General features: G+C 54.8%; 1 protein-coding gene across 2 annotated transcripts; it reads right to left on the bottom strand.

The window, feature by feature from the left end:
• Positions 1–683: 683 nt before the first annotated feature.
• On the bottom strand, positions 684–21135 carry PLPP7 (phospholipid phosphatase 7 (inactive)). Of its 2 annotated transcripts, none has more exons than XM_055351389.2 (2): positions 19979–20995; positions 684–2025 (listed from the first exon to the last, which is right to left on the bottom strand). In XM_055351389.2, exons 1-2 carry the CDS (start codon positions 20427–20429, stop codon positions 1661–1663), a joined length of 816 nt encoding a protein of 271 aa, XP_055207364.2. In that variant the 5' UTR covers positions 20430–20995; the 3' UTR covers positions 684–1660. The 2 variants fall into 2 exon arrangements, with proteins under 2 accessions (XP_055207364.2, XP_030863568.1); XM_031007708.3 differs by lacking the exon at positions 684–2025 and adding an exon at positions 15733–17639 and having other exon boundaries at positions 19979–21135.
• Between the last annotated feature and the right edge of the window lie 6494 nt (positions 21136–27629).

Below are 27629 nucleotides of genomic sequence, written 5' to 3'. Positions count from 1 at the left end.
CTCAAAGTGTGGTTCGGGGAGCTCCGGGTGTCCCCAAGCCTCCTGCCGATCTGTGATAGGACCTGGGGGCTCTTGCCTCCTGGCCCTCACCCCTTTCCTCCCTCTGCCTAGAACATTCTTCCCCTCCTTCCTGGCTCCCTCCACCCATTCCCTCCATCTGGGCTCAGACTTCCCCCTTCGGGGACCTATGCGCTGATGCCCCAAGGCTGGGCTCCAGGGCTTTTTCTCTGAGCCCTCACTGCCCTGCACATCCCTCGCAGCAGCTCTCTTAGGCTTGGCTGTGTTTCACTGGTCACTTGCCTACTTCCTGGCGGATGAGGATCAGGTTAGACAGGAGTCGGGGCGGAGGGCTTGGGAAAGCCTGAGGCTGAAGTGAGAGAGGGTCTCTGGTCCATCAGCATCACAGTGAGGGCCTCTCAAACAGTCCCTGCCCAGGCCCCAGGTAGCAGCCAGCACAGGGCCTGGGGGCTGAGGGAGTACCAGGCAGCCACCCAAGGGCAAAGGGACTGGCCAGCCTGGTAAAGTCCAGGAGCAGGCCAGCTGTGCCCAGAGCCCCCGATCCCTGGCATCATGGCACTGTCTAGGGCCGAAGAATTACCCCACCCCTCCGCCCGTTCCATGCTAATAAGGCGAATGCATCCGGAGCAATTGAATTGCACGAGGAAAAAGCCACACGGGAGAGGGCCATTTGCATGTCATCTGTATTGTCACATGAAATGCACATCCAAAACGGGTGACTTGGAAACGACCTATTAGGTCACACGGAGTCCGGCCCCTGGGGGCCAAGGCCTCATCGATGCCCACAGGCGGTGGCCAGCGCTTTCCTCGGGCTGTGGCGCGTGCACCCGGCCTCCCCAGCGGAGAGTGAGCTCACACCCCAGGCCCTTTAGCTCTCTGGCAGCAGCTCCCAAAACGCACTTGAGGAACCAATGATTCCTTGGGGGTTAATAGCTGTTCCCCAAGAAAAGGGTTCTGTGGTCAAATAAGTTTAGAAAACGTGGGCTAAAGAAGGTTTAGCAAGAAGCTTTTTTTCTACAGGGCTTGTCAGAGCCTTTACGGCAATAACGGCCTTTGTGAATGTCCAACTTGGGGACAGAGTGTGCAGCACTTCCGAAAGTTACTGAACCACAAAACCCCTTTCCCCCAAAAGCATCTTGCAGGCTGGTGTCCCATGGGCACCCGTTGGAAAGTGCTGCCCTAAGCTGTCAATGACCGTTAATGGCAATGGCACCTGCATCAGGCAGTAGGTTGGGGGCATTTTGGCAGGCGTCGTGCTGTGGCGTGATGGGCACAGCCAAGAACTCAACAGTCACGATGATGAAAGGACAAGACAAGACTCGGCCCCTCCCACCATCCTGATTTTTGCTGTTCCCAGAGCAGAAGCTAAATAGGGCTGTCCCCATGGGTGGGTCCTGGCTGCCTAGAGAGGAGACTTGGAGTCCAAGCAAAGGGGCAAGAGGCCTGGCACTGCCAAACAAGCTTGTCTCCGGGAGGGGTGGCCTGGGTTCGCCAGCCTCCAGCCAGGAGGGGAAGATGAGGTGGGGGTGGCCGCTGTGACTCCTGGCCGCTCTGTTCCACCCACGCCTGCCACCTCGCCACCCCCTGCCCCTTCTCTAGGGCCAGCCCTGCCCCCAGAGCCTTGTGTGGGCCGACGGGTGCTTCACCAGGCAGAGATGAGCATCTGGCAGGTGCTGGAGGGCATCCAGACCAGCTCCACCAGGCGGAACTGGAGGTAGCCGATGACAAAGCCAGAGAGGACGTCCGTGACATGGTGGCGGCCGATCATCACGCGGGACAGGCCCACGCAGAGGGCCCAGAGCACCAGCAGCACGCGCAGGGGCACCGCCAGCACCAGGTGGCTGAGGAAGAACTTGGACACCATGGCGGCGCGGCTGGCATGCCCGGCCGGGAAGGCGTAGATGTCCATGGTGAGGTAGTCCAGGAGGCTGGGGTTTGTCTCGTACGGGCCGCGCCGTTTGATGAGCTTCTGCACGCCGGCCACCGTCATGATGTCCAGGAGCAGGGCTGTTGGGGGGAGACAGAGGCCCCTGGGCCATCAGGGCCACCAGCCAGGCCCAGGCCCTGGCCCCCCACATTTCCCCCACCTCGCCTCCCCTTTCTGCTCCTCACTCAGGCCACTCAGCCACGCTGACCCCCAGGCAGGGTCCCCTCTCAGGCCGTTGCCTTTGCTGTCTCCCCTGCCTGGCACGTCCTGCCTTCCTGTAGCTACTTCCTTTAGCGGAGAAGCCTTCCCTGACCACGCTGTTTATAAAAAGCCCTCACCACGCTGTCTCCCCTCACCTTGTTTAATTTTTTCGTACAGCTTTTCTCATGCCCTGACATAATACACATTTTATTTCTTTGGGTTTTTGTTTTTTGTTTTTTTTTTTGAGACAGAGTTTCAATTTGTTGACCAGGCTGGAGTGCAGAGGTGAGATCTTGGCTCACTGGAACCTCCGCCTCCCGGATTCAAGCGATTCTCCTGCCTCGGCCTCCTGAGTAGCTGGGATTACAGGCACCCACCACCAAGTCCAGCTAATTTTTGTACTTTCAGTAGAGATGGGGCTTTGCCATGTTGGACAGACTGGTCTCAAACTCCTGACCTCAGGTGATCCACCCGCCTCAGCCTCCCATTGTGCTTGGATTACAGGTATGAGCTACCACGCCCGGCCCCTTTTCCTTTTTTTTTTTTTTTGATACAGGGTCTTGCTCTATTGCCCAGGCTGTAGTGCAGTGGCCTGATCTTGGCTCACTGCAACCTCCACCTCCCGGGTTCAAGGAATTCTCATACTTCAGACTCCCGAGTAGCTGGGATTACAGGTGCACACTACCATGCTTGGCTAATTTTTTGTATTTTTGGTAGAGATGGGGTTTCGCCATGTTGGCCAGGCTGGTCTCCAACTCCTGGCCTCAGGTGACCTGCCCGCCTCAGCCTCCCCAAGTGTTCACCCATTACAGGCGTGAGCCACTGTGCCCAGCCCCATTCCCATTTTTCAAAAATTGAAGCAAAATTTACATCTTGTACAGTGAACCATTTTAGAGTGCACGCTTCAGCGGCATTCAGCACATCACAATGTCGGCAGCCACCTCCTCTCTCTAATTTCAAAACATTTCATCATCCCAAAAGAACGCCCCGTACCCACGAAGCAGCCACTCCCCATCCCCTTCTCTCCAGCCCCTGGACGCCACCAATCTGCTTTCCTCTAGAGGATTTGCCTCCTCTAGACACTTCATGTAAATGGAATCAGACAGCATGTGACCTTTTGTGTCTGCCGCCCTTTCCTTAGCGTAACGTTTCCAGCGTCCACCCATGTGGCAGCGCTTCATTCCTTTTCATGGCCGAATAATATTCCACTGTATGGATGGACCACTATTTGTTCATCTTCTCTTTTTTTTTTTTTTTTTTTTTGAGGCGGAGTCTCGCTCTGTCGCCCAGGCTGGAGTGCAGTGGCGTGATCTCGGCTCACTGCAAGCTCCGCCTCCCGGGTTCACGCCATTCTCCTGCCTCAGCCTCCCGAGTAGCTGGGACTACAGACGCCCGCCACCACGCCCGGCTAATTTTTAGTATTTTTAGTAGAGACGGGGTTTCACCGTGTTAGCCAGGATGGTCTCGATCTCCTGACCTCGTGATCCACCCGCCTCGGCCTCCCAAAGTGCTGGGATTACAGGCGTGAGCCACCGCGCCCGGCCTTTTTTTTTTTTTTTTTGAGATGGAGTCTCGTTCTGTTGCCCAGGCTGGAGTGTGGTGGCATGATCTCGGCTCACTGCAACCTCCACCTCCCGGGTTCATGTGATTTTCGTGCCTCAGCCTCCTGAGTAGCTGGGATTACAGGCACACGCTGCCTCGCCTGGCTAATTTTTGTATTTTTAGTAGAGATGGGGTTTTGCCATGTTGGCCAGGCTGGTCTCTAACTCCTGACCTCAAGTGATCCGCTTGCCTTGGCCTCCCAAAGTGCTGGGATTACAGACATGAACCACTGCGCCCGGCCTCTTTATTTGATTTTTTTGAGACAGAGTCTCGCTCAGTCATCCAGGCTGGAGTGCAGTGGTGCCATCTCGGCTCACTGCAAGCTCCGTCTCCTGGGTTCACGCCATTCTCCTGCCTCAGCCTCCCGAGTAGCTGGGACTACAGGCGCCTGCCACTACGCCTGGCTAATTTTTTGTATTTTTAGCAGAGACGGGGTTTCATCGTGTTAGCCAGGATGGTCTCGATCTCCTGACCTCGCGATCCGCCCGTCTTGGCCTCCCAAAGTGCTGGGATTACAGGCATGAGCCACTGCACCCGGTGTTTTTTTTTTAAGAGACGGATGTCTCTGGCTGGGCACGGTGGGTCACACTTATAATCCCAGCACTTTGGGAGGCTGAGGTGAGCATATTGCTTGAGCCCAGGAGTCCAAGACTAGCCTGGGCAACATGGCAAAACCCTGTTTGTACAAAAAATACAAAAAGTAGACATGTGTGATGGCACATGCCTGTAGTTCCAGCTATCAGGAGGCTGAGGTGGGAGGATTGCTTAAGCCCAGGAGTTTGAGACCAGCATGGGCAACATGGCAAAACCCCATCTCTACAAACAAATACAAAAATTAGCTGAGTGTGGTGGTGCACGCCTCTCATCCCAGCTACCCAGGAGGCTAAGGTGACAGAGTGAGACCCTGTCTTAAAAAGAGAGAGAGAGAGAAACAGAGAGACAGAGATGGTGTCTCTTTCTGTTGCCCAGGCTGGAGTGTAGTGGTGCAATCATAACTCACTATAACTTTGAATTCCTGGGCTCGAGAGATCCTCCTCCCTCAGTCTCCTGAGCCACCGAGACTACAAGTGTGCCACCATGCCCAGCTAATTAAAAAAATTTTTTTTTTTTACAGATGGGCATCCCACTTTGCTGCCTAAGATGGTCTCAAACTCCTGGCTTCAAGCTATCTTCCTACCTCAGCCTCCCAAAGTGCTGGGATTCCAGGCGTGAGCCACTGTGCCCAGCCACAATTTGTTTATCCATTCATCTATTGATGGCTATCGAGTTGTTTGCACCTTTCGGCTGCCGTGACTCACGCTGCTATGCACGTGTGTGCAAGTGTTTGCCGAGTGCCTGTTTTCAGTTCTTTTGGTAGATCCCTAGGACTGGAGTCGCTGGTTGGTAATGACAATAACTCTGTGTGTGACTCTTTAAGGAACCCCACTGTTTTCCCCAGCAACTGCGCTGTGTCATTCCCCCCTTTACAGAGGACAAGATGAACCCCTGGAGCTCAGAGTACTCATACCTGAGGCTCTTGCTTTCTGGAATGTTCCACTCTTTCCCAACCCACCACCTCAGGGACCTGCCCCGGCCTTCCAGACAGCTCAGGCCCTGAATGGTTCAGTCTTAACATCTGGCCCTCTGTTTCGTGGCTTTTCCCCCGCAGTCACTGAGGCATCTGTTGGGAGGTGAGGGTTCGCTGTCTGCGGCATGAAGTCATCACTTCGTGGAGGCAGGGGCTGTGCCTGTTTGTTCATAGGTATTTTTTCCCCCGGGGCTAGAAACAGAGCCACAGTCTCCAAACGTAGTTGAGTTACTGGCCTGAGGCTCATAACCAGCGAGGTGGGCTCTTTCCTTCCTTTTCTTTTTCTTTATTTTTTTGAGACAGAGTCTCACTCTGTCACCCAGGCTGGAGTACTGCAGCATGATCTTGGCTCACTGCAATCTCCGCCTCCCGGGTTCAAGTGATTCTCCTGCCTCAGCCTCCCGAGTAGCCGGGACAACAGGTACCTGCCACCACGGCTGGCTAATTTCCGTATTTTTAGTAGAGACGGGGTTTCGCCATGTTGGCCAGGCTGTTCTCGAACTCCTGACCTCAAGGGATCTGCCCACCTCCGCCTCCCAAAAAGTGCTGGGATTCCAGGCGTGAGCCACTGCGCCTGGCCTTTCTTTCTCTATTTCGGAAACACAGGGGAGACCTGGATCTCCATCGTGTCTCTGCCACACCCTGCTGTGTGGCCTTGGGGGGCTGCTCCGCCTTTCTGTGCCGAGAGAGGAAGGCACCATGCCAGGACCCCAGTTTCACCCAGCTGATCTGAGTGGCACCCAGACCGCCAATGTGGGGGTTCCAGGTCAACCCTCCGCACCCTTAGAAAGGCCCTTGGAGCTCACACCCTCTGACCTGGGGGTGGGGGTGGCATCGGCAGGCCAGACAGCACCCTCAGGGCAGGTACAGAGTCAGCAGGGAGCCCGTGCCCCTGCCCCCTGTGCTTCCCCATCTCAGGTGACCTTGGGGACCCCAGTGAGGTCGCAGCTCCTGCAAGCCCTGCCTCACGGACAGTGAAGACAGCACCCACAGTGTAGTGTGGTGGCAAAGCTCACAGGCATCACAGCCAGAGACCCAGCTGTGAGCTCCAGCCCTGGAGCCTCCCAGCTGTGTGACCTCAGGCAAACCACCTAACTTTCCTCACCTGTGAGACGAAGCTCAGGGACAGCCACCTCCCAGAGGGGGCCAGGCACCATGCCTGCAGGCAGGTTGCTGACTGCAGGGTGACAAGGTTTCACTGGGACAGAGGGGTTTCCTAGGACACAAGACATTCAGTGCTAAAGCAGGGAAGTCGCAGCAAATGATTGAGTTGGTCCCCCAAACGCCTGGCCCACCAGGAGGGCTGGATAAAGGTGGGGGGTTATGACTCAATGACAGTTCAGTGCAGCCAGATGCTGGGAGCTTTCCTAGAAAACTTTTCAGTATTTATCGGAATGTTCAGCTCTTGGCAGAAATGGAAAAAAAGTAAAAAAAAAAAAAAAAAAAAAAGACACAGAAGATGCTATTCACTGCAGAACATTTACAAAACAGAAAACAAAAGTTAGTTTAAATCACCCGTAATCCTGCCCCTCAGAGGTAGTCATTGTTCCAGACCTTTCCATCCACTTATAGAGCACAGCTTTTTTTTTTTTTTTTTAAGACAAGAGTTTCGCTCTTGTTGCCCAGGCTGGAGTGCAATGGTGTGATCTCGGCTCACCACAACCTCCGCTTCCCAGGTTCAAGCGATTCTCCTGCCTCAGCCTCCCGAGTAGCTGGGATTACAAGTGTGTGCTACCACGCCCAGCTAATTTTTCTATTTTTAGTAGAGATGGAGTTTCTCCATGTTGGTCAGGCTGGTCTTGAACTCCCGACCTCAGGTGATCCGCGCACCTCAGCCTCCCAAAGTGCTGGGATTACAGGCGTGAGCCACCGTGCCCGGCCTTTGGAGCATAGATTTAATAAAGCTTGTAACATGGTTTGCATATGTTGTTCTGCTGCCTGCTTTTGAAAGTCTTGCACCATCACATACCCCCGATCCCCTTGCTGCAGGGTGTGAGGCACTGTGGTGCACCTAACTGTCCATGCCAGGCAGTTAGACTGTTCCAGATCACGCAGTCCTCCCTGGAGGACTAGAACTTCAGGGCTTCCCCTTTTCCTGCCCACTTCAGGGTTGCTGCTTGTAGTCTGGTCTCTCTGTTTGGGGTTTGAATCGTGGCATCTCCTGGCCCCTCTCATTAGCCACAGGGCTGGCTGAGAGCCTTGCACCCTGGAAGTGCCTGGCCAGCACAGGAGGGGGCTGAGCAGGTGCACAGAGGAGCTGGCTGGCCCAAAGAGGGCGGGGCCTGAAGGCCTCGAGAAAACCTTGCTCTACCCTTGCCTGCCAATTTCACGGCAGCTGTTCCCCTGGGCTGGGTCTTCCCAGGAGGTGGCTGGGGAGGCGTGTGGCTGGCCAGCTCGTGTGCTGACCATGCCCGGGTTTCGTGCCATCTGAAGCCTGTGGGAGGTCACAGTTCCAGCAGGAGAGAGGGACTGGGGACTGCCAGGTCCCCAGGGCAGGCGGGAGAGGGAGGTAGCTGTGCTGACCTTGGCATCCCTTCGCCCCATGAAGCAGCTGAGGAAGCCAGCTTAGAGGGGCCAGCTGGTCCTCTCCAGCCCAGGGAGCCCTCTCATCTGCAAGCCCCACCACTTCCCCAAAAATGGCCTGGTGACAGGCTTTCTCCACCTGGGGAGGGAAGGCAGTTCATGGGGAGGGGGTTAAATCTGAAGGCTCTGGAGTCACAGGTGGGGTTCAAGTCTCGCTGGCTGGGGCTTTGAGGAGGGGTCCTGGTGCTTCTGGCCGAGGGGTCGACCCTGCTAATTAAGAACAAGTTCTGGCTAGGCGCAGTGGCTCACGCCTGTAATCCCAACACTTTGGGAGGCTGAGGTGGACAGAGCGCCTGAGGTCAGGAGTTCGAGACCAGCCTGGCCAACATGGTGAAACCCCGTCTCTACTAAAAATACAAAAAAATTAGCTGGGCATGGTGGCGGGCACCTGTAGTCCCAGCTACTTGGGAGGCTGAGGCAGGAGAATCACTTGAACCCAGGAGGCGGAGGTTGCAGTGAGCCAAGATTGCGCCACTGCACTCCAGCCTGGGCGACAGGGCGAGACTCCGTCTCAAAAAAAAAAAAAAAAGAACAAGTTCCTTCCCCTCTCAGCGCCTTGGTCTACTCACCTATAGCAAGGGTGGTCCCAGGAGGAAATGAGCCAATGAACCGGGGAGGAGTGTGGTGGCTGACAGCATACTGCTGCCATTACACTGCCTGTGAGTCCTAGCCCCGCCTGGCCCGGGGAGCTGTGGGAGGCTCTGGTCCTGGAGGCTGGGGTACCGTGCAGGAGCACCAGCGAAGGCTTTTTTCCCTAAGGTCCCACTAGGGTCAAAATTGTCTGGCCCAGGTTCCAAGACCTCCACCACCTCAAGACAAGTAAGAGAGGCCAGGCCAAGCAAGGCCTCCTGGTGGTGGTGGTTGGTGACTGGTGGCCAGCCAGGGTCTGGGTGCCCGAACAGCTGCCAGAATCTGGGGTAGGGGGTGGTTCATGCAGACGGGGACTGGGCTCCATGGTAGGCTGAAATATGACACCAGCCACTGGAAGGCATGGGCCATCTGTCCTACTGGTGACCAGGTCTTTAGGTTGAAAACCAGGACTCAGCAGCTGATGGGTTCAAAATCTGCCTTTTGAGGCCAGCGCGGTGGCTCATGCCCGTAATCCCAGCACTCTGGGAGGCCGAGGTAGGTGGATCACCTGAGGTCAGGAGTTCGAGACCAGCCTGGCCAACATGGAGAAAACCCATCTCTACTAAAAAAATAAAAATTAGCCGGATGTGGTGGCAGGCACCTGTAGTCCCAGCAACTTGGGAGGCTGAGGCAGGACAATCGCTTGAATCTGGGAGATGGACGTTGCAGTGAGCTGAGATGGCACCACTGCATTCCAACCTGGGTGACAGAGCAGGACTCTGTCTCTAAATAAATAAATAAATAAATAAATAAATCTGCCTTTCCAGCACAGGGCCCTAATGGACAGCTGCTGTGGTCAAGGAAAAAGTGGGGAGGAAAGGCTGACTTTACTAAGTCACCCGGGGGGTACACTGGGCCCAGCACTTCAACTCTGATGGGGTGGCCAAAGGCAAGGAGGGCTGGGTGCCTCGACCTCCCCACATGCCCCAGCTCTCTGCACGGGCTGTCAGGATCCATAGGCCAAGAACTAAGCTAGACCCACACCTTCCCTTTTTTTTTTTTTTTTTTTTCTGTTTTTGAGACAGTGTCTCCCTCTGTTGCCCAGGCTGGAGTACAGTGGTGCAAACATGGTTCATTGCAGCCTTGAACTTTTGGGCTCAAATGATCCTCCTGCCTCAGCCTCCCATGTAGGTGGGACCACAGGCACAGGCCACAACTGGCTAATTTTTTGATTTTTTGTAGAGACAGTATCTCAGTTTGTTGCCCAAGCTGGTCTTGAACTCCTGAGCTCAAGTGATCCTTCCACCTCAGCCTCCTAAAGTGCTGAGATTACAGGTGTGAGCCGCTGTGCCTGGCTCCTTTCAAATCTCTAGCAGCAAAACATTGCTTTTCCCGATGAAAGCATACAGACTCGGTGTAGGAAACAGAGTAGCTGGGACTAAATAAATAAAATAAAATAAAAAGATGATAGGCCACGAGGGCTCTCCCCTTATGAATGGATGAATGCAGGTACCAGGGGTGGTTCCTGACGAAAGGGTGAGTGTGGTCACCTCCTGCCCTCCCAGGCATGTGCTCCCTTGCACGTGATGCAGAAGGCAACAGGGAGCAAGAAGGCCCTCACCAGATGCGGCCCCTCAGCCTTGGACTTCCCAGCCTCCAGAACCATGAGCCAAATACACTTCTATTCTTTATAAATCAGTGTGTGGTATTCTGTTACAGCAGCACAAAATGGACTAAGACGCCCCACAGCTGTGCCTTTGGGAAGCTGTGGCTATTTCAGGCTGGTTCCCTCTCTTCAGGCCATAATGAGGGGGGGTATCTGCCCCCTTCCTTCCCTGGGCCCTGCGGGGACCATAGGGCCCAGGCTGGCTCTCCAGCTGGGTTGACCCACCTAGCCTGTGCCTGGTTCATTCACTTTTCCACCCTTTCTTGGGCACCGCCGGTTCTTGGGTATTTCAGGCATGTGTCAGGCCTGGCACTGTGAACGAGGCTGGCAGGGTCTCCTATGGCCAAACGGGACGGTGGGCAGTAAGCACATAGTGACACAGAGCGTTACTCTATCACAGGTGTGACGGGGTGCATGGCTTTTCACCCTCACCATGCCTCAGCCGTCTGGCCGGGAGGGTTGTGAATGGAAGAGGCAGTGGCCCGCCTGCCACCCTCAGACCACAGGGCAGCTCTCCAACAGAGCCGTAGTCTCCCCTGGGCCTCCCACCCCACTGTGCTCTTTCCTGCTGCCCCTGAAGGGCCTCTCTCCCTCCTCCAGCGCAGCCAGGCCTTGAGTGACTGTGATTCTGACACTGTGAGCGCATCATCTGGTGCCCAGAAATAGAAGCAAATGGCGCCATCACTCAAGGCTGATTCCGCCCACATGGCCCTGTCCAGTCGACCGACCTACATCCCCTTCTTGACTCAAGGAGGGCAAGGAGACCCCTGTCAGGGGAAAGGTCAGCCCAGCAGGAGGCTCAGGGGCAAGAGCCGGGGAGCTGGTGGGAGCTGCACTGCCCTGGACCTGCTATGTTCGCACATTTCAGGGAGGTCACTCAGCCTCCACTGGCCTCCACTCACTAGGATCACCCAGGGTGCACTCAGTCTCCAGAAAGAGACCGGCTTCAAGGTCGGCCACTTGTGGACAGCATAACCTCGGTGTGTCTATCCCCCAGAGCTCCCTGCCATGGATACGCTGGGATGCCAAGGGGCCTGCTCTGATGCTTGTGTGCAGCAGACACTCGGTAATGGACCCCCGGGACCCCCGGGACCACGTCAGAGGACACCAGGGCTTGGCTCCACCACCCCTCACGCTCTTCCGTCCCAACCAGCTCCACTCTCCGCTCTTTGCACAGGGTTGGGGCCTGAATGTCTGAACCCCCCATGAAGGAAGCACAGCTGTCCCCGGGGGCCCTGCTGTCCTAGAGGCTTCCCGGCCCTCAGAGGGCAACAAGAACCCACCTCGAGACCCACCCTTCTCCCCTAGCCCAGGTCCCTTGGGGTTGGTGGTGGCCAGGGAACCAGAGTGCTGGAGGCTCCCAGAGGCCAGGCAGGAGCCAGGGCTTTCTTGGAAAAGAGCTGCTGCCATCCTGGAAGATTTGGAATCATCTCCTCCTGAGGCCTCTGAAAATCAGAACATCACTTGTCTGCCAGCAGCTATGTGCACTGTGGGAAGAGGGGCAGCTGGGGTGACCTAATGTGGCTCTTTGTGGCTTTGGGCTGCTTTCCCCCTGAGGATGCACTCTGTGGGACCAGCTCAGAGCAGGGCAGGGTCTCTGGGGAGTTGGGGCTAGTGGGGTAGGGGTGGGAGGTGAAGGCTGTGGGCTCAGCTGTTCTAAAGCAAGGAACAAGGACGGGGCTTCTGGGATGCCCTGCAGGCTGTGAAGGGCTGGGTTTGTGGGCAGATGTCTCTCTCCGGCTGGGTTGGGAGGAGGGGTCCCAGTGCTCCTGGGCTGGGAAGTCAATCCTGCTTCTCATCCCCCATTCTGGCTTCCGGAAGGTTGGGAGCCAGCCATATACTGCCCAGGGGGTGTGTAAATCAGTCTGAACTTCCCGAAGGGCATTTGGCTTCGGAATCAGAACTCTCCTCCACGTGTCTCCCTTGGACTCAGCTCTTCTCTTTGCAGGAATATCTCCTTGGGAAATCGTTAGGGATGTGGGCCATGATTCATGGCCCGGGATGTTCACTGCAGCATTGTTTATAACACCGAAAAATGTGAAACGACCCAGCACCCTTCAAGAGACAGACAGGACAAACTGTGGCCTAATCTAGACACCAGAGCATGCTGTGGCCACTGCAGATGATAAGGCCCATGTATATTTATAGCCCGACTATATCAGAAAGCCATGGGGTATGTTAAGTGGAAAAGGCCACTTATAAAATAGGATTTCCAGTAGGATGCCATCTTCATAAAATAAGATATGTATGTAAGCAAACGTGCTTATATACAGAGAAAAAAATCTAGAAGGTACTGCTCTAAATGCTAACAATGCTTCTTGCTGGGCAAGAGGATTAGGGGTGATTTTTACTGACTTTTTGTAATTCTGCACTTTAAAATCTTTCTTGCCACAAGCACGCATTATTTGTGCACATTTTTAAAAAGTTATTTTTACAGGCTAGGCACAGTGGCTCACGCCTGTAATCCCAGCACTTTGGGAGGCGGCGGCAGGCGGATAGCTTGAGCTCAGGAGTTCGAGACGGGCCTGGCCAACACGGTGAAACCCCGTCTCTACTAAAAACACAAAAATTAGCCAGGTGTGGTGGCAGGCACCTGTAATCCCAGCTACCCAGGAGGCTGAGGCAGGAGAATCACTTGAACCTGGGAGGCAGAGGTTGTAGTGAGCTGAGGTCGCGCCACTGCCTTCCAGCCTGGGTGACAGAGCAAGACTCTCTCTAGAAAAAAAAAAAAAAAGGCTCCACCTGCTAAAGCCAGCTCTCCCTACCTTTGAAGACCGGTGGTGTGCAAAGCACTCAGGATCATCAATAGAAAGACTGATGGCGCTGGTTATTCACTCTGCTGAGCACCAGGCCCTGCTAGGAGCAGGTCCCAGGGACATGAAATCACTAGCTGTGCTGGTGGGCAATGCTGATCCAGACCCTGCCTACTGGCACCACTAACTATTGCATTTCTCTTGCATCCGCTGTGTGGACAGCTGCCAGGGCAGTGTATTAAGGGGCCCTGACCTGGCCTGGGGGTGGCCAAAGGCCCCCCTGAGGGACTGACTGTTGCACTGAGGCCCACTGAGATGCTGAGAAAGGAGGCTGGGGAGGGAACCCCTCTACTTCCGAGGAGGTAGCATGTGCGGTTTCCCACAGGAGGGTATCTGAGTGAAGATTTGGGATCAGCCTAAATACCCCTCAGTTAGGAACAGGCTAGACAAGCCTCGTGGAGAGGCTGTCACCTAAATTGTCCCTGAGAGCAAGAGCCAGAGGGCAGGGGATGGGAGAGCTGCCAGAACAGATTATCTGGAGCATCTGAACCCCTCATGCTGGTGCGAGGGACATGGAGGGTCCAGATCAGGATTCCAGGTGGGAGGGCCACAGCTGTGAGAGTGAGGCCAAACCGGGCAAAACACAGCCTGAGAAACACATCACACATTAGCATTCGCACGGGGAAAAATCCAGGGGCACGTGACCCAAGCTGCGGCAGAGGCTCTTCCTGGGAGAGGGTTTAAGGGAGAGGCTCACTTTCTTCTTGATCTAGCCTTGTAATCATTGCATTTTTTCTTACTACAAGAATGTGTAGGCTGGGCACCGTGGCTCTCGCCTGTAATCCCAGCACTTTGGGAAGCCAAGACCGGAGGATCACTTGAGGTCAAGAGTTTGAGACCAGCCTGGCCAACATGGTGAAAGCTCATCTCTGACAAATTAGCCAGGCATGGTGGCAGGCGCCTGTAGTCCCAGCTACTTGGGAGGCAGAGGCAGGAGAATTGCTTGAACCTGGGAGGCGGAGGTTGTAGTGAACCGAGATCGCATCACTTTACTCCAGCCTGGTGACAGAGCGAGATTCTGTCTCAAAAAACAAACAAACTAAAACCCCCAAAACAAAACAAAAAACAAACAAAAAATACCCAAAACCACAAGAGATACCACCTCATACCCATTAGGATGGCTCTGATTGAAAAACCAGATAATGAGTGTTGGCGAAGATGTGGATATATGGGAGCCCCTGGGCATTGCTGGGGGAAAGTAAAATCACGCAGCCGCTGTGGGCAACAGTAGGACAGGTCCTCAAACAAGTCAACACAAAATTACCTTGTGATCCAGCAGCTCGATTCCGAGTATACAACCAAAATAACTGAAAGCAGGGGCTCAAGAAGAAGCATATACACCTGTGCGCACGGCAGCGTTACTCAGAACAGCTAAAATGTGGAAGCAACCGAAGTGTCCATGGGTGCACGAATGGATACATGAAATGTGGTCCATCCTGTAACTGAGCATTATTCAGCCTTAGAGAGGAAGGAAATGCCGGCGCCCGCTACAGCATGGATGGACCTCGAGGATATCATGCTAAATGAAATCAGCCAGCCACAAAAGACAAATACAGTACGATTCCACTTACGTGAGGTCCCTAGAACAGTCAAATCCACAGAGACAGAGTGTAGAATGGAGGTTGCCAGGGGCTGGGGGAAGGGGAGTGGGGAGTCAGTGCTTAGTGGGGACAGAGCTTCTGTGTTTCAAGATGAAAGATGAAAAGAGTTCTGGAGATGGATGGTAGTGATGGCTGCACAACAGTGTGAACGGACTCAATGCCACCGATGGCTGCACAACAGTGTGAACGGACTCAATGCCACCGATGGCTGCACAACAGTGTGAACGGACTCAATGCCACCGATGGCTGCACAACAGTGTGAACGGACTCAATGCCACCGATGGCTGCACAACAGTGTGAACGGACTCAATGCCACCGATGGCTGCACAACAGTGTGAATGGACTCAATGCCACTGAACTGTACACTTCGAATGACTACAGTGATCAATTTTGTGTGATGTATAGCTTATCACAATAAAAAATGACATAAAAATGTAGTTTTCATAGCCAGGCGTGGTGGCTCACTCCTGTGATCCCAGCACTTTGGGAAGCTGATGCAGGCGGATCATCAGGTCAACAGTTCAAGACCAGCCTGGCCAACATGGTGAAACCCCATCTCTACTAAAAATACAAAAATTAGCCAGTCGTGGTGGCGGGCACCTGTAATCCCAGCTACTCGGGAGGCTGAGGCAGGAGAATCACTTGAACCAGGGAGGCAGAGGTTGCTGTGAGCCAAGATCACAGCACTGCAGTCCAGCCTGGGTGACAGAGTGAGACTCTGTCTCAAAAAAAAAAAGTAGTTTTCATATTCAGGAAAATCTCAATAAAGATACTTTTTTTTTTTTAGACGGAGTCTCACTCTGTCGCCTAGGCTGGAGTGCAGTGGTGCGATCTCAGCTCACTGCAAGCTCCGCCTCCCGGGTTCATGCCAGTGAGCCAAGATCACGCCACTGCACTCCAGCCTGGGGACAGAGCGAGATTCCGTCTCAAAGGAAAAAAAAAAGATACTTTTATAGGCCAGCACAGTGGCTCAAGCCTGTAATCCCAGCACTTTGGGAGGCCAAGGTGGGTGGATCACCTCACACCTATAATCCCAGCAGTTTGGGAGGCCGAGGTGGGTGGATCACCTGAGGTCAGGAGTTCGAGACCAGCCTGGCCAACATAACGAAACCATGTTGGAGAATTGCTTGAACCCGGGAGGCGGAGGTTGCAGTGAGCCAAGATCTTATCACTGCACTCCAGCCTGGGCAACAGAGACAGACTCTGTCTCAAAAACAAACAAACAAACAAAAAGATACTTTTATAAAGGACATAGATCAAGGAACAAGACCAGAGGCATTTACCACCACAGGACAGGCCCATGAGGAAACAAGGATGGGCTTAGTGAACTGGGATGGGCCTGGTCACTGTCACCTGTCACCTGGCTCCCTTCGGATCATCAAGCTGGGTGCTGCTCGGGAGGGAGAAGGGGACAGGTGGTCTCAAGGCATCTAGAGCTTGGAAGGTACCTGGCAGGAGGCTGGTCCTGGACTTCTGACAATGATGACGGTGATAATGATGATGATAATCATTGCTACTTAAGCGTAAAACATCAGTAAGTGCCAAGCACTTCATGTGTTATTCATCAGGGAGATTTCCCAACAACCCATCTGACAGATGAAGAAACTGAGGCTCAGAGAGGCAAAGTCACTTGCCTGAGTTCCCACAGCAGGGCTGGGATTTGCACCCAGGTCCAGCTGCCTGTGGAGTCCAAACTTTTGCCTGCTGCTAAGACCCCTTCTGGCTCTGAGCTTTCTAGAGTCTTGACAGTGTGCACTAGGGGAGGGGCTAGCAGGGAAGGCATGGGACTGCTTGCCAAGCAGGGAGCATGCAGAGAACTTCCCCGGGCCCAGCGAGACCCTTCCTAGGCCTCGTAGCTGCAGCTCCCATTTCCCAAGCTCCCAAGTCTGCCTCTTCAGAGCCAAGTGGAACCCAGGTCCCAACCGCAAGCTCGGAGGTCTTGCTCCCAGCCCAGAGACTGCCCCTGGGGGTTAGCTCAGTGCCACGGGGCCAGAGCGGGTGGGCAGGGCTAGGTAGGGCTCCCTCCCCCTTCAGTATTGCAGTGATGTCACCGTGTGGCATGGCACCCACCATGCCAAATGCTTTGCCAGCTCCCTTCACATCCCTGCCACATCCCCCTCAGCCCCCAGATAGGGAAACTGAGGCTCAGAGACAGGAACTGACTTGAGCATGTGCGTACAGCAAGTGAGGGTCAGAGCAGGGACCTGGACAACAGCCAGTCTCTCCCCAGAGCCTGTGCTCCAGGGTTGAAGGGTGCCTTCCGAAGACAAAAGGACAGATGGAACCTGCAGCGTGCGCTCAGTGGGTGGTCTGCTTTCCCCAGCGCAGAGGACCGTGGGACCTTCCTTCCTGGCAGGTCAGACCAGAGCTGCAGGATTAGAGCCTGCCTTGGCCATTTGCTGCAATTTTCTCCCACCAAGCCGAGGGCTGGGCTGGCATCCCCACAGAGTGACCTCGGGGTCCCCAGACCCACCCGGCCTGCTCTGTGGCCTGTGCTGAATGCCTGACTTGTGCCAGGCCCTATGTCCCCATGGCCTCAATACCTGGATATGAAGACAGTCAACCTCCTCCCAGATCATTCCCCTCCGCAAAACACACACACTCCAGGAGTGCAGTGAACACGGATGATACGCCCGACCTGCAGCCCCACGGTGAGCAGCGAGGAGTGGGGGGGTTTGCAGTCACGGGGACTTGGATTTACTTCCTGAACCTACCGCTTATAGCTGTGTGGTGGGCAAGTTGCTTGAGCTTTCTGAGCCTCAGTTTACTCATCTGTAAAATGGGCATATTAATATTTACCTTGAAAGGTCATCGACAGCTTTTTTACATCATAAAATACAGGCCGTTCATGCCATTGTCTTTGGTACATAATAAAGCTCAATACATGATGTTTTTAAAGATTTTTAAAAATGTCTATCACTTCTGTTCAAGGAGGAAGGCAACTCAAATCTTCATCTTTATCCCGTGGGGCAAACAGCTTTGTGCCCATGGCAGCTGGCTGCTGGAATGAGCCTGAAGCCTTATCTTAACAAGTAGGTTGCAAATTTTTCAATGTTTGGGGCAGGGGAAATGTTCTTAAAAGCAAACATTCCTGTAAAAAAAAAAAACAAATCAAAGCAGAGCTATTTTACTTGGTGATGTGAGGCAGCTCGCTTGCATACCTCCTACCACGGGGAGCTCACCCCCTTATTAGAGCATCCACTGACTGCGGGTAAGTTGAGATGCACCTCCTTTCTTCTCTGATCCTCCCCCTGCTGGAAGCTTCACACAGTCTGTGCTGGTTCCCTCTCCCTCTCCTCTGAAAACGCAAAGCAAAGCTAGAGTTGCTCCCGGTTCTGCTCCTGGCTCCATCACTGACTAGCTGCACGACCTTAGAACCATCGTCACCCCATGCCTCAGTTTCCCCCTCTTTAAATGGGGACTAATAACAGCACCAAGCTCCATGGGTTATGGTGAAGATCAGAAGTAATGATATGGTTTATGCAAAGCCCTGGAACACGGTAAGCACTCAACCAATGACATCTTCATCACCTCCCTTGTCACATGGGGAAAGAAGGTGGGAAGGAAGAGATGGGGTTAAGGGAGCAGGGTTGAGAGACAGACTGGAGTGTATGCCTTCCCACCCCATCTTCTGACGGCAGGCAACCTACCTCTCTAAATCCCAACAGTCTTCTTGAGCCACGTGGCCCTGTGTGAAACTGTGGATAATGAGAGCAGGTTCTGCCCCTGGAAGCGCCTGGCCTAGTGCCTCGGCCACTTTGCTCTGTCCCTCCCTCCCACGCCTGTGGCACAGCACCTGGAAGAGCAGAGGCCTGTGTGTCAGCTGGAGCTGGTGCAAATCTCAAGCCCTGAGGCTGGGCCAGGTTGCTTTATTTATAGGAACCTCAGTTCCCTAATCTGTAAAATGGGCATGATAATGGCACCAACCTCGTGAGACTGTTTATTCAGGAGTAAATCATAAGTTATTGTAATGTAAACAATTTAGTAAAAAGAACAAGAAAACTGGCCAGGCACGGTGGCTCACGCCTATAATCCCAGCACTTTGGGAGGCCAAAGCGGGTGGATCACCTGAGGTCAGGAGTTTGAGACCAGCCTGGCCAACATGGTGAAACCCCATCTCTACTAAAAATACAAAAATTAGCTGGGTGTGGTGGTGTGCGCTTGTAATCCCAGCTACTTGGGAGGCTGAGGTAGGAGAATTGCTTGAACCTGGGAGGCGGAGGTTGTAGTGAGCTGAAGGTTGTAGTGAGCCAAGATCGCGCCACTGCACTTCAGCCTTACAGCCTGGGCGACAGAGCGAGACTCTGTCTAAAAAAAAAAAAAAAAGGAACAAGAAAACCTCGAAGGTGGCAGACCCAGCCATCTCCTGCATGAAGTATCCAATGGTTTCTGCCTCCCCGAGTCCCACCCAGAGAGCATAGAGCCTCCAGACTGAGACTAGAGCAGGGAGATACATGTTTTTATTGTAACTTCCTCTGGAACCGATGTTATCCGTGGTCTAACCCAATGCCCTTTTGGAACTGAGACCCCTTGTTAATGTTTGCCTTGCCTGAGACCTCCACCTCACATGTCCCTCAAATGATGGCCACACTGGGAAAGACAAGGAAATCGATGCGGGCCTGGCGTGGAGGGTGGAAGCTTCCTGGGGCACCTTGGGGACCTGGTGGTGCCCGAAAGGTGGGCCGGACGGGGGCTGGGCATCACCTCTGGGTGGAGGGAATGGCTTGCCTCCACATGGGCCCCACGTGGCACCTGGCACAGGGCGGTGCTAATCTGCAAGACGTTGGTGGCAAAGACTTTGCAAACAAACAAACCCACAGCTGGCCCCCCGACCCCTTCTCCAGTGACTCCCCCTGGGAAGGAGCAGGGAAGAACTCCAGGGGGCTGTGAGTGGGTGGCAGTCCCAGGGGAACTCCCTGGGTCCCCGGACCCTGGGGAAGAAGCCTGGGCAGCTTTCCGGGTTCCTGAACCGAGGCGGGAGGTGCTCATGGGGCAGCTCACGGGAACAGCCTGGCTGGGAGCTGTCAAGGAACGAGGACCTCAGCCGTGGGGCAGGAGTCAAACAGTGACACCCCATTCCAGGATGCCCACCAGAGCCCTGACCGTCTCCCTTGAGGCCACTGCCTCTGGCCCAGCCTCCCTTCAAGCTGCCTCTGGGCAGCAGTGCCTTTTGCTGAGCAGGCCCTTCTCACAGGGCCGCATTGGCCTCTGTCTTCATTTGGCATGTGGCAGGAGAGTCTATGCATCCCTGGCTGTCGCTCCCCCACGCCGGAGCCTGCCTGTTTCTGGGGCACCCTTCCTGCCTAACCTCATTAGACCATCCCAGCCGGTTTCTGAGGGCTGTGCAGGTCCCGGCCAGGGTGGGGCTGGGCAGGCCGGGCAGCCTCCCGAGGGGCCTGACAGTGAGTGGCGGGCGGCAGGCACACTCACCCAGGAGCAGATTCATGAGCACCTCCTGGCCGGCCAGTGTGCTGCTCTTCACCAGGCAGAGGATGGTGCCTCCGATCCAGGGGATGCCGTGGCCCGTGATGCCGATGAGCTTGACCATGGAGCGGGCACTGGCCCAGGACGCCGCCCGGCCAGCGCACACCCCCAGCCGCTTGGACATACAGATATCGATGGCCAGCAGGGAGTTGAAGGCGATGCCCTTGAAGGAGGGGTTCAGCTGCATGCAGTCCTCCTCTGGCAGCTGCTGTGACTGGCGTCGCTCTCTGGCCCCGTCACCAGCAGGTGGGGGCTGTGCTGATGGGCCCGAGGCCTTTCTGCCCGAGCTGCGGGGCTCCGGGCCCCCCTTGGGGGGCTGGTTCAGGGACAGGAACTCAGCCCTGTTGAGGACGTTGTTGCGGTCCCGGGCACGGGCCCGGCTCTGGGAAGCTGGCATGGTGACCTCGCTCACCCCGAGAAGGCCGATGCCAGCCCGGCTCCAAGGGCCTTCTCCCCGAAGACAAGAGCTGCCCCCAGAGCCGCCACCGTGGCTGCCTCCCTGCCTTCTCCGCCGCAGCTGTTAAATATAGTGTGGAGAGTTGCACATGGCTGTTTATCTCCGCTGCCACCCAGCTCCAAGGGGACGTCAGTGCCAGCCGGGCAGCCAATCGAGCCCTCCAATGCGGGGCCTGCACCAGCAGAGCCTCCAGGAGGTGAGGAGTCCACAGCTGCGGCCTGGCTGCCTCGGGCCTGGGCTATTTAAATCGGCCAATGGCTCATCCCTGGGCTTGGGGGACTCTGGGAAATGTAGTCCTCCGGCTGCTCTGGACTCTGCAGTGGCCTTGGCCTCTGAAGGGGCAGAGGTGGGACCTGGGCTTACCCTGCTTTTACCAGCTTCCCTCTGAGCCGTCCAGACCCCTGCAAGCCAGGCCTGCCTGCCCCAGCGGCCTGGCAGCTTGGACCTGGTCCTGTAAACTGGACGGTGTTGCTCGGGCCGAGGCCTCTTTGGGCACCAGGTGGAGTGAACGACGTCACTGACAGCATCATCTTGGGTCCCTGGGGCCAGGTCCAGCTCCTCCCTCTGTGACAGCATTCATTCAGCTGGCAGGTCTTTTTTTAAATCCGTCTTGAATTCAGCTTCAGTGCAACACAGTCCAATCAAACGACAATCTGTGAGCTCTGATTTCCACCGGAGGGAGGGGTCATGAGTTGGTTGGTAATGGATCGCCTCTTGGAGGTTGCCTCCACTACCTGGAGCTTCGCAAAGGATGGGAGTGTGACAGCAGCTTCAGGCAACCCGTAAATACTTTCCGAGCGCCTGGCATTGTGTCAGTGCTGGGCGCACTGCAAAAAGCTCACAGCTCAGTGGGGATGGAAAGAAGGACACGTGTAAGTGGTCACAGGTGTGCAAATGTGTGGCAGGATCCTAGAAGCGGGGCTCTGGGGGCTCTGGGTCTGGTCTGGGAATCAGGGACGGCTGCCCCCAGGAAGGAAGAACAAAGGGGGAGTCCCATTCGGGGAGAGCCTGCCTTGCAGGAGGCCCAGGAGGCCCGTGTGGCTGCATGGGGCCCAAGGGGCGAGAGGCTGCAAACCCAGAACGCAGACCCAGAGGGCCCAGCTGAGGATTCAGGATGTGAAGTAGGTATCCCTGCTCCCATCTGGACCACCTGTGGGAACCCGAAGTCTCCACAGCCCTTTTAGGGCTGATTGGGCCTGGGCTCGATGGGGGAAGCTGCCAATTTAAGCTGACCAGAAGAGTCAGAAGTGAGCTCCTCTGTCTCCTGATTCTCAGTGGCTGAGGCCTGTCTGCTCGCCCAGATGAAGGCAGGGGGCTGCAACTTCTCTTCCAACCATGGAGCCAGCCCACGGTGCCTCAGGCCCACCTAGAGCCTCCCAAGAACAGGAAGCTGCCCTGGGAGGGAGTGGGTGTTCCCTGGCCACGGGGGAGGGGCACCCAGGCTCTGGAGTCAGACAGATGGGGCTCTGCCCCACCATCAGCCAGCTGGGAGACCTTGAGCAAGTCACTTGGCCTCCCTGGGCCTTGGTGTTTCCACCTGTCGCATGGGAATGACAGTGTCCACCTCTTAGGGCTCTCGTGAGTCTGGGTGAGACAGTGTTTGTGAAAAGCTGAGCTGAGTCCCTGCTGCAGAGTGAGTTAGGAATCGATTTCAGCCCTGTGGGTTAGTAACTGATTTCATTTGACAAACGAGGCACAGCCGTCTCTTCCTTTTGAGTGCCCTCTTCAGAAGGGCCCAACCGTGTGGTCTGGCCTCCACCCCATCCCTGGCAGGGATGAGGCCAGAGTCCAGGAGCCCTCAGTCTGGGGTTCCCTGCAGACGCCCTGGCTGGGTCCAGCTGGGCTGGAGCAGGCTAGACCTGCCTCATTCCCCCCTCTTCCTCTCCAGCGTGCTCCACTCAGACTGTGCGGCCATAGAGGGGATGTCGTGGCCACGAGACGTCCTGCCATCTTGGGTGCAGCAATGATGACATGTGCTGCTTCATCCCGGACACTAGACGGCTGGAACCTGGCGCACATGGAAGTGTGCACGCCAGGCACGGATATTGAGCGTGTCAAGCTCTCTGTGTGCTGAGCTCTCTACGTGTTCAGCTTATCGACAAAGTCTAATGACAGTCCTGTAATGCAGCTATGATATCCCCATTTACAGACGTGGAAGCTGAGGCTGAGTGGGTGAAGGCCTCCAGCCAGGAAGCTGAAAAGAGAAGGGGTCCGGCTCCTAAGTGGTCCCTATGGGGGGTGGCACGAGGGCTGCTGGACTCAGATCCCTGGACCACAGGGAACTGATCTGCTCATCTCCCCACCAAGCACTCACCCAATTCTCCCTGGGTGGCCTCAGGAGGGGCACAGGAGCCCGGCCCAGACAGGGGCTATTAATACCCAGAGGCTGTGTCAGCATTTCGTCTGGCTAGAGCTGCTGGCATGTTCTGAGAGCCACACTGGGCCTCACACTGTTGGGGCCATGGGGTCTGATTTGGCTCCTGCCCAGCAGTAGTTAAGACATAAAGTCTGGGGTAGGATGGCCCCAGGTTCAAACCCTGGCTCAGCCACCTCCAGAGTGACCCCAGGCAAGTCCTTTCGCCATTCCAAGCCCATTTTCCCCTTTGAGGGCTGGCAAGAAGATTGTGTGAAGGGCTCTTTCTGTCTGTGATGGTTTTGGTGGCTTCCTCCAGGACCCTGAGACCTGCTCCTCTCCCTTGTATGGTGGGGTGACTCTGTTCACAGTCTCAGGTAGCTGGGAAGCAAGAGCAAGCAAGCTTGGTGGGCTAACCTGAACCACCTACTATAGCACCCAGATACAGGGAGGCAGGATGGGACCACAGACACTCCTGGTTGCCTCAACCCACAAGCCTTTATTTTTACTTTATTTTTTTAGAGATGAGGTCTCACTATATTGCCCAAGCTGGTCTCGAACTCCTGGGCTCAAGTGATCCTCCTGCTTCCTCCTCCCAAAGTGTTGGGATTACAGGCACGAGCCACTGTGCCTGGCCCCCACAAACCTTTATAAGCACCCAATATGGGCCGCACAATCCCACTTCCCAAGAGACTGAGAATTCATTCATTCATTCATTCATTCATCCATTCATTCAATGCTTTTATTGATCTCGTCCTCTCATTGATCTCGCAGTCTAGTTGGGGATGCCAGGACACACATCCACAAAATAATTAGCCAATTTATAAAAGAGTATAATTTTACCAATAGCCTTATTTTTTCTTACTATCAAAGTGTTACATACTTACTGCAATAGATTCAACACACGCGGTTGATATAGGTTTCATCCTACCACCCAGTGTTAACATGAGGGTGATCAGGATATAAAGGGTTTCTCACTTGTCTCATTTCCAGTTATTAAAATATTTTGCATCAACCAAGCATTACTTTATTAATTAGAAAATAATATATACTAAATAAGCTATATCTCTATATATCATATATATGCAACATACACAAAAATATGCATTTAAAAATTATTATTATTATTTTTTGAGACAAGGTCTCACTCTGTCACCCAGGCTGAAATGTAGTGGCATGATCTTGGCTCACTGCAATCTCTGTCTCCCGGGTTCAAGTGATTCTTATGCCTCAGCCTCCTGAGTAGCTGGGACTACAGGTGCATGCCACCACACCCAGCTAATTTTTGTATTTTTTGGTACAGACGGGGTTTCAACCATGTTGGCCAGGCTGGTCTTGAACTCCTGACTTCAAGTGGTCTGCTGCCTTGGCCTCCTAAAGTGCTGGGATTACAGATGTAAGCCGCTGTGCCTGGCCCCAAAATATGCATTTTAAACATGTGATGACATTATACATTCTTCTGAAAAGCAACCTATCCTTTTCACTTAACAATATAAATCTGGCCATGTTTCCATGACACTCTATTATTTTTCAAAGGCTGCCTGGCATTTTGTCACATGGATGGGCCAGAATTTATGTAACCAATCCCCTGTTATTGGACATTTCATTGTTTCCATTGTGTAACTATTCAAAAACTACTCTAGGGTGGCTGTCCTTCTGCATATATCCCTGTGCCCTAAAGCAGGATAGAAACAAGTAGTCAAGGCCGGGCGCAGTGGCTCACGCCTGTAATCCCAGCACTTTGGGAGGCCGAGGCGGGTGGATCATCTGAGGTCAGGAGTTCAGGACCAGCCTGACCAACATGGTGAATCCTGGTCTCTACTAAAAATACAAAATTAGCTGGGTGTGGTGGCTAATGCCTGTAATCCCAGCTACTTGGGAGGCTGAGGCATGAGAATTGCTTGAACTCAGGAGGCAGAGGTTGCAGTGAGCCAAGATGACGCCACTGCATTCTAGCCTGGGCGACAAGAGCGAAACTCCGTCTCAAAAAAAAAAAAAAAGGCCGGGCCAGTGGTTCACGCCTGTAATCTCAGCACTTTGGGAGGCTGAGGCAGGTGGATCAGGACTTTGAGACCAGCCTGGCCAATGTGGTGAAACCCCGTCTCTACTAAAAATTCAAAAATCAGCAGGGCTTGGTGGCATGCACCTGTAATCTCAGCTACTCAGGAGGCTGAGGCAGGAGAATCGCTTGAACCCGGGAGGCAAAGGTTGCAGTGAGCCAAGATCGCATCATTGCACTCCAGCCTGGATGACAAGAGCGAAACTCCGTCTCAATTAAAAAAAAAAAAAAGAAAAAGAAAAAAGAAACAAGTAGTCAACGTGGGGTGGCTGGGACCATGCTGGGAGGGATCCCCATGGGATCTGGTGGGCTAGCCCAAACTACCTACTGTAGCGTCCAGACATGGGAGGCAGGATGGGGCCACAGACACTCGCGGTTGACAAGGCAAGTCCAACCACCCTCTTCCCATGTTAGAGGAACAAGCGCAGGCCCAGAGTGGTGACATCACTCGTGAGGCCACACAGCTAGCCAGGGCCAGAGCTGGGACTTAGGCAGGCCAGTCCCTCTGACTCTGAGCCTGTGAGCTGTCCTCCTGGCCACGTGTCCCACAGCTTCTCTGTTTCCTGCCTGCTTGGCCTCATCTGTCACTCATTCACTTACTCATTCAGTTTCACTCATTCACTCACCACTTGTCTTTAAGAGTTTAAGATAGTTACCATAAATACAAACATGCATATTTATCCCTGGCTTATACCTAACCCTTGCTATGCGTGTGCCAGGCTTGGAGTAAAGTTTACGCCCTACATCACCCAGTGTAACCAGCACAGACACTTCACAGACAGGGCTTTTCACGCCCTGCACACAAAGGGGAAAACAAGCTCAGAGTTGAGGGATCTAGCCAGGCCACTGCATGAACCAGCAGGGAGCCCCAAGTCAAATCTCACCCCTCACCCCTTGCCCTCTTCCCTCTTCTGCTCTCTGCTGTTTTTTTGTTTTCGTGTTTGTTTTTTTGAGACAGGGTCTTGCTCTTTCACCCAGGCTGGAATTAAGTGGCGTGATCTCAGCTCACTGTAACCTCTGCCTCCCAGGTTCAAGCGATTCTCCTGCCTCAGCCTCCCGAGTAGCTGAGACTACAGGTGTGCACCACCACGCCTGGCTAATTTTTTGTATTTTCAGTAGAGATGGGGTTTCGTCATGTTGCCCAGGCTGGTCTCAAACTCCTGAGCCCAGGCAATCTGCTCGCTTTGGCCTCCCAAAGTGCTGGGATCACAGGTGTGAGCCACCACGCCCAGCCTTCTTTTTTTTTTTTAAAGCCCATATCCCTTTCGGACGCAGCATAGCCTCACCTCTTTATTCTGTGAGTGTTTGGGGTTCTGTGTCCTGCTAGGAAAAGGCTAGTCCCCCGGGGCGGGGACCGTCGTCTATTTGTTCACTGGTGGGACCCAGGTGCTCAGGCAGTGCCCGGCTCATAGTAGAAACAACTTCCAAGCCGGGCTCGAACCTGCTACACACCTGGTCATCAAAGATGGCCAGTGGGACACTGTTAGGGGACTACTGTGACACTATTGGGGGACTGACGGCAGAAAGGAAGGGGAGGGAGTGGGTGAGAAGCTCCACTCTGGGTGGGGCCAACGGCCTGGCAGCTGCAGGGGAGAGGAGGGAGGGTCCGCCGCGGGCTCCCCTGCCAGGAGGGCGAGGGAGCCCCGCGGAAAGCATTTTTCACCCCCGCCTCCCGCCCGGATCGCTTTCTCAGTTCGCATTTCTAAGGCCGCTCCTGGGTTATTTTGGTCGGGAAACCTGATCCTTCGCTGGGTTTATTTTAGCACCTTGGAGAACTCCCAGTCCCGCACCCGATCCCAGGCCGCCCCCTCCGTCCTTCCCCGGCGGCGGGGGGCGGGGGACCGCGGGGCGTGTTGGTGGGCGGCGCGCCCCTGGCCCGGCCGGGGTTGCCCGCGTCCCCCCACTGGCATCTCCTGCTCGTGGGCTTCTGACCTCTCGGACGGAGGCTGCTGGGTGGGACTGGTGGTGAGCGGGTGCAGAGGGGCGGCGTCGGGGTGGGCGGGGCGGTGCTGAGCGCGCTGCAGCTCTGCGGTGCCGGCCTTGGGCTGCCTGAGCCTCCGGGCCTGGGCTGGGAGACTGCGTTCTGACGCGCGCCCCGGGCGGGGAAGACCTCAGGCGCTCAGGGCGGTGGCTGGAGGCTCCTAGAAACCTCCAGGAGGATGGGGAAGCCCGGCCAGAGCGGGAGTGGAGGGTGTTGGGGGGGTTCGGGGGGCGGAGTGCGAGGCCAGGAGCCCTACCTGGGACCCTCGGTGGGCAGCGAGGGACAGTCCCTACTCGCCCCTTCCTGATCTCGATTCAGCCTCAGTGACTCGGACTCAGCCCCACACTCACACCCAACACACCCGCATGTGCAGACACACTTGCACACTCACACTCATGCACACCCACAGATGTGCTCACCACACAATCCAGTTCACACCCACACCCACACAGACACACAGACACATGGCCTCACCCACAGACACACATGGACCCACACACACAACCAGAACACACACTTAAACACATCCTTACACCCCCCACACTTTCATCCCCTCACACAATACACACACGGTTATACACAACTTGCACACACTTGCCCATCGACACCCATACCACATATGCTCATTCACACCATTACACACCCCATACACACATGGACACACACACCCACATGGCATGCAGGCACATACAAGATGGACACACTCATACACACCCACAGTCACCAACAACTGTCAAATATAGCCTC

The sequence above is a fragment of the Gorilla gorilla genome, chromosome 13 (assembly GCF_029281585.2).
Source record: "Gorilla gorilla gorilla isolate KB3781 chromosome 13, NHGRI_mGorGor1-v2.1_pri, whole genome shotgun sequence".
NCBI classification, from domain to species: Eukaryota; Metazoa; Chordata; class Mammalia; order Primates; family Hominidae; genus Gorilla; species Gorilla gorilla.
This window is presented reverse-complemented; position numbering and strand designations above follow the sequence as displayed.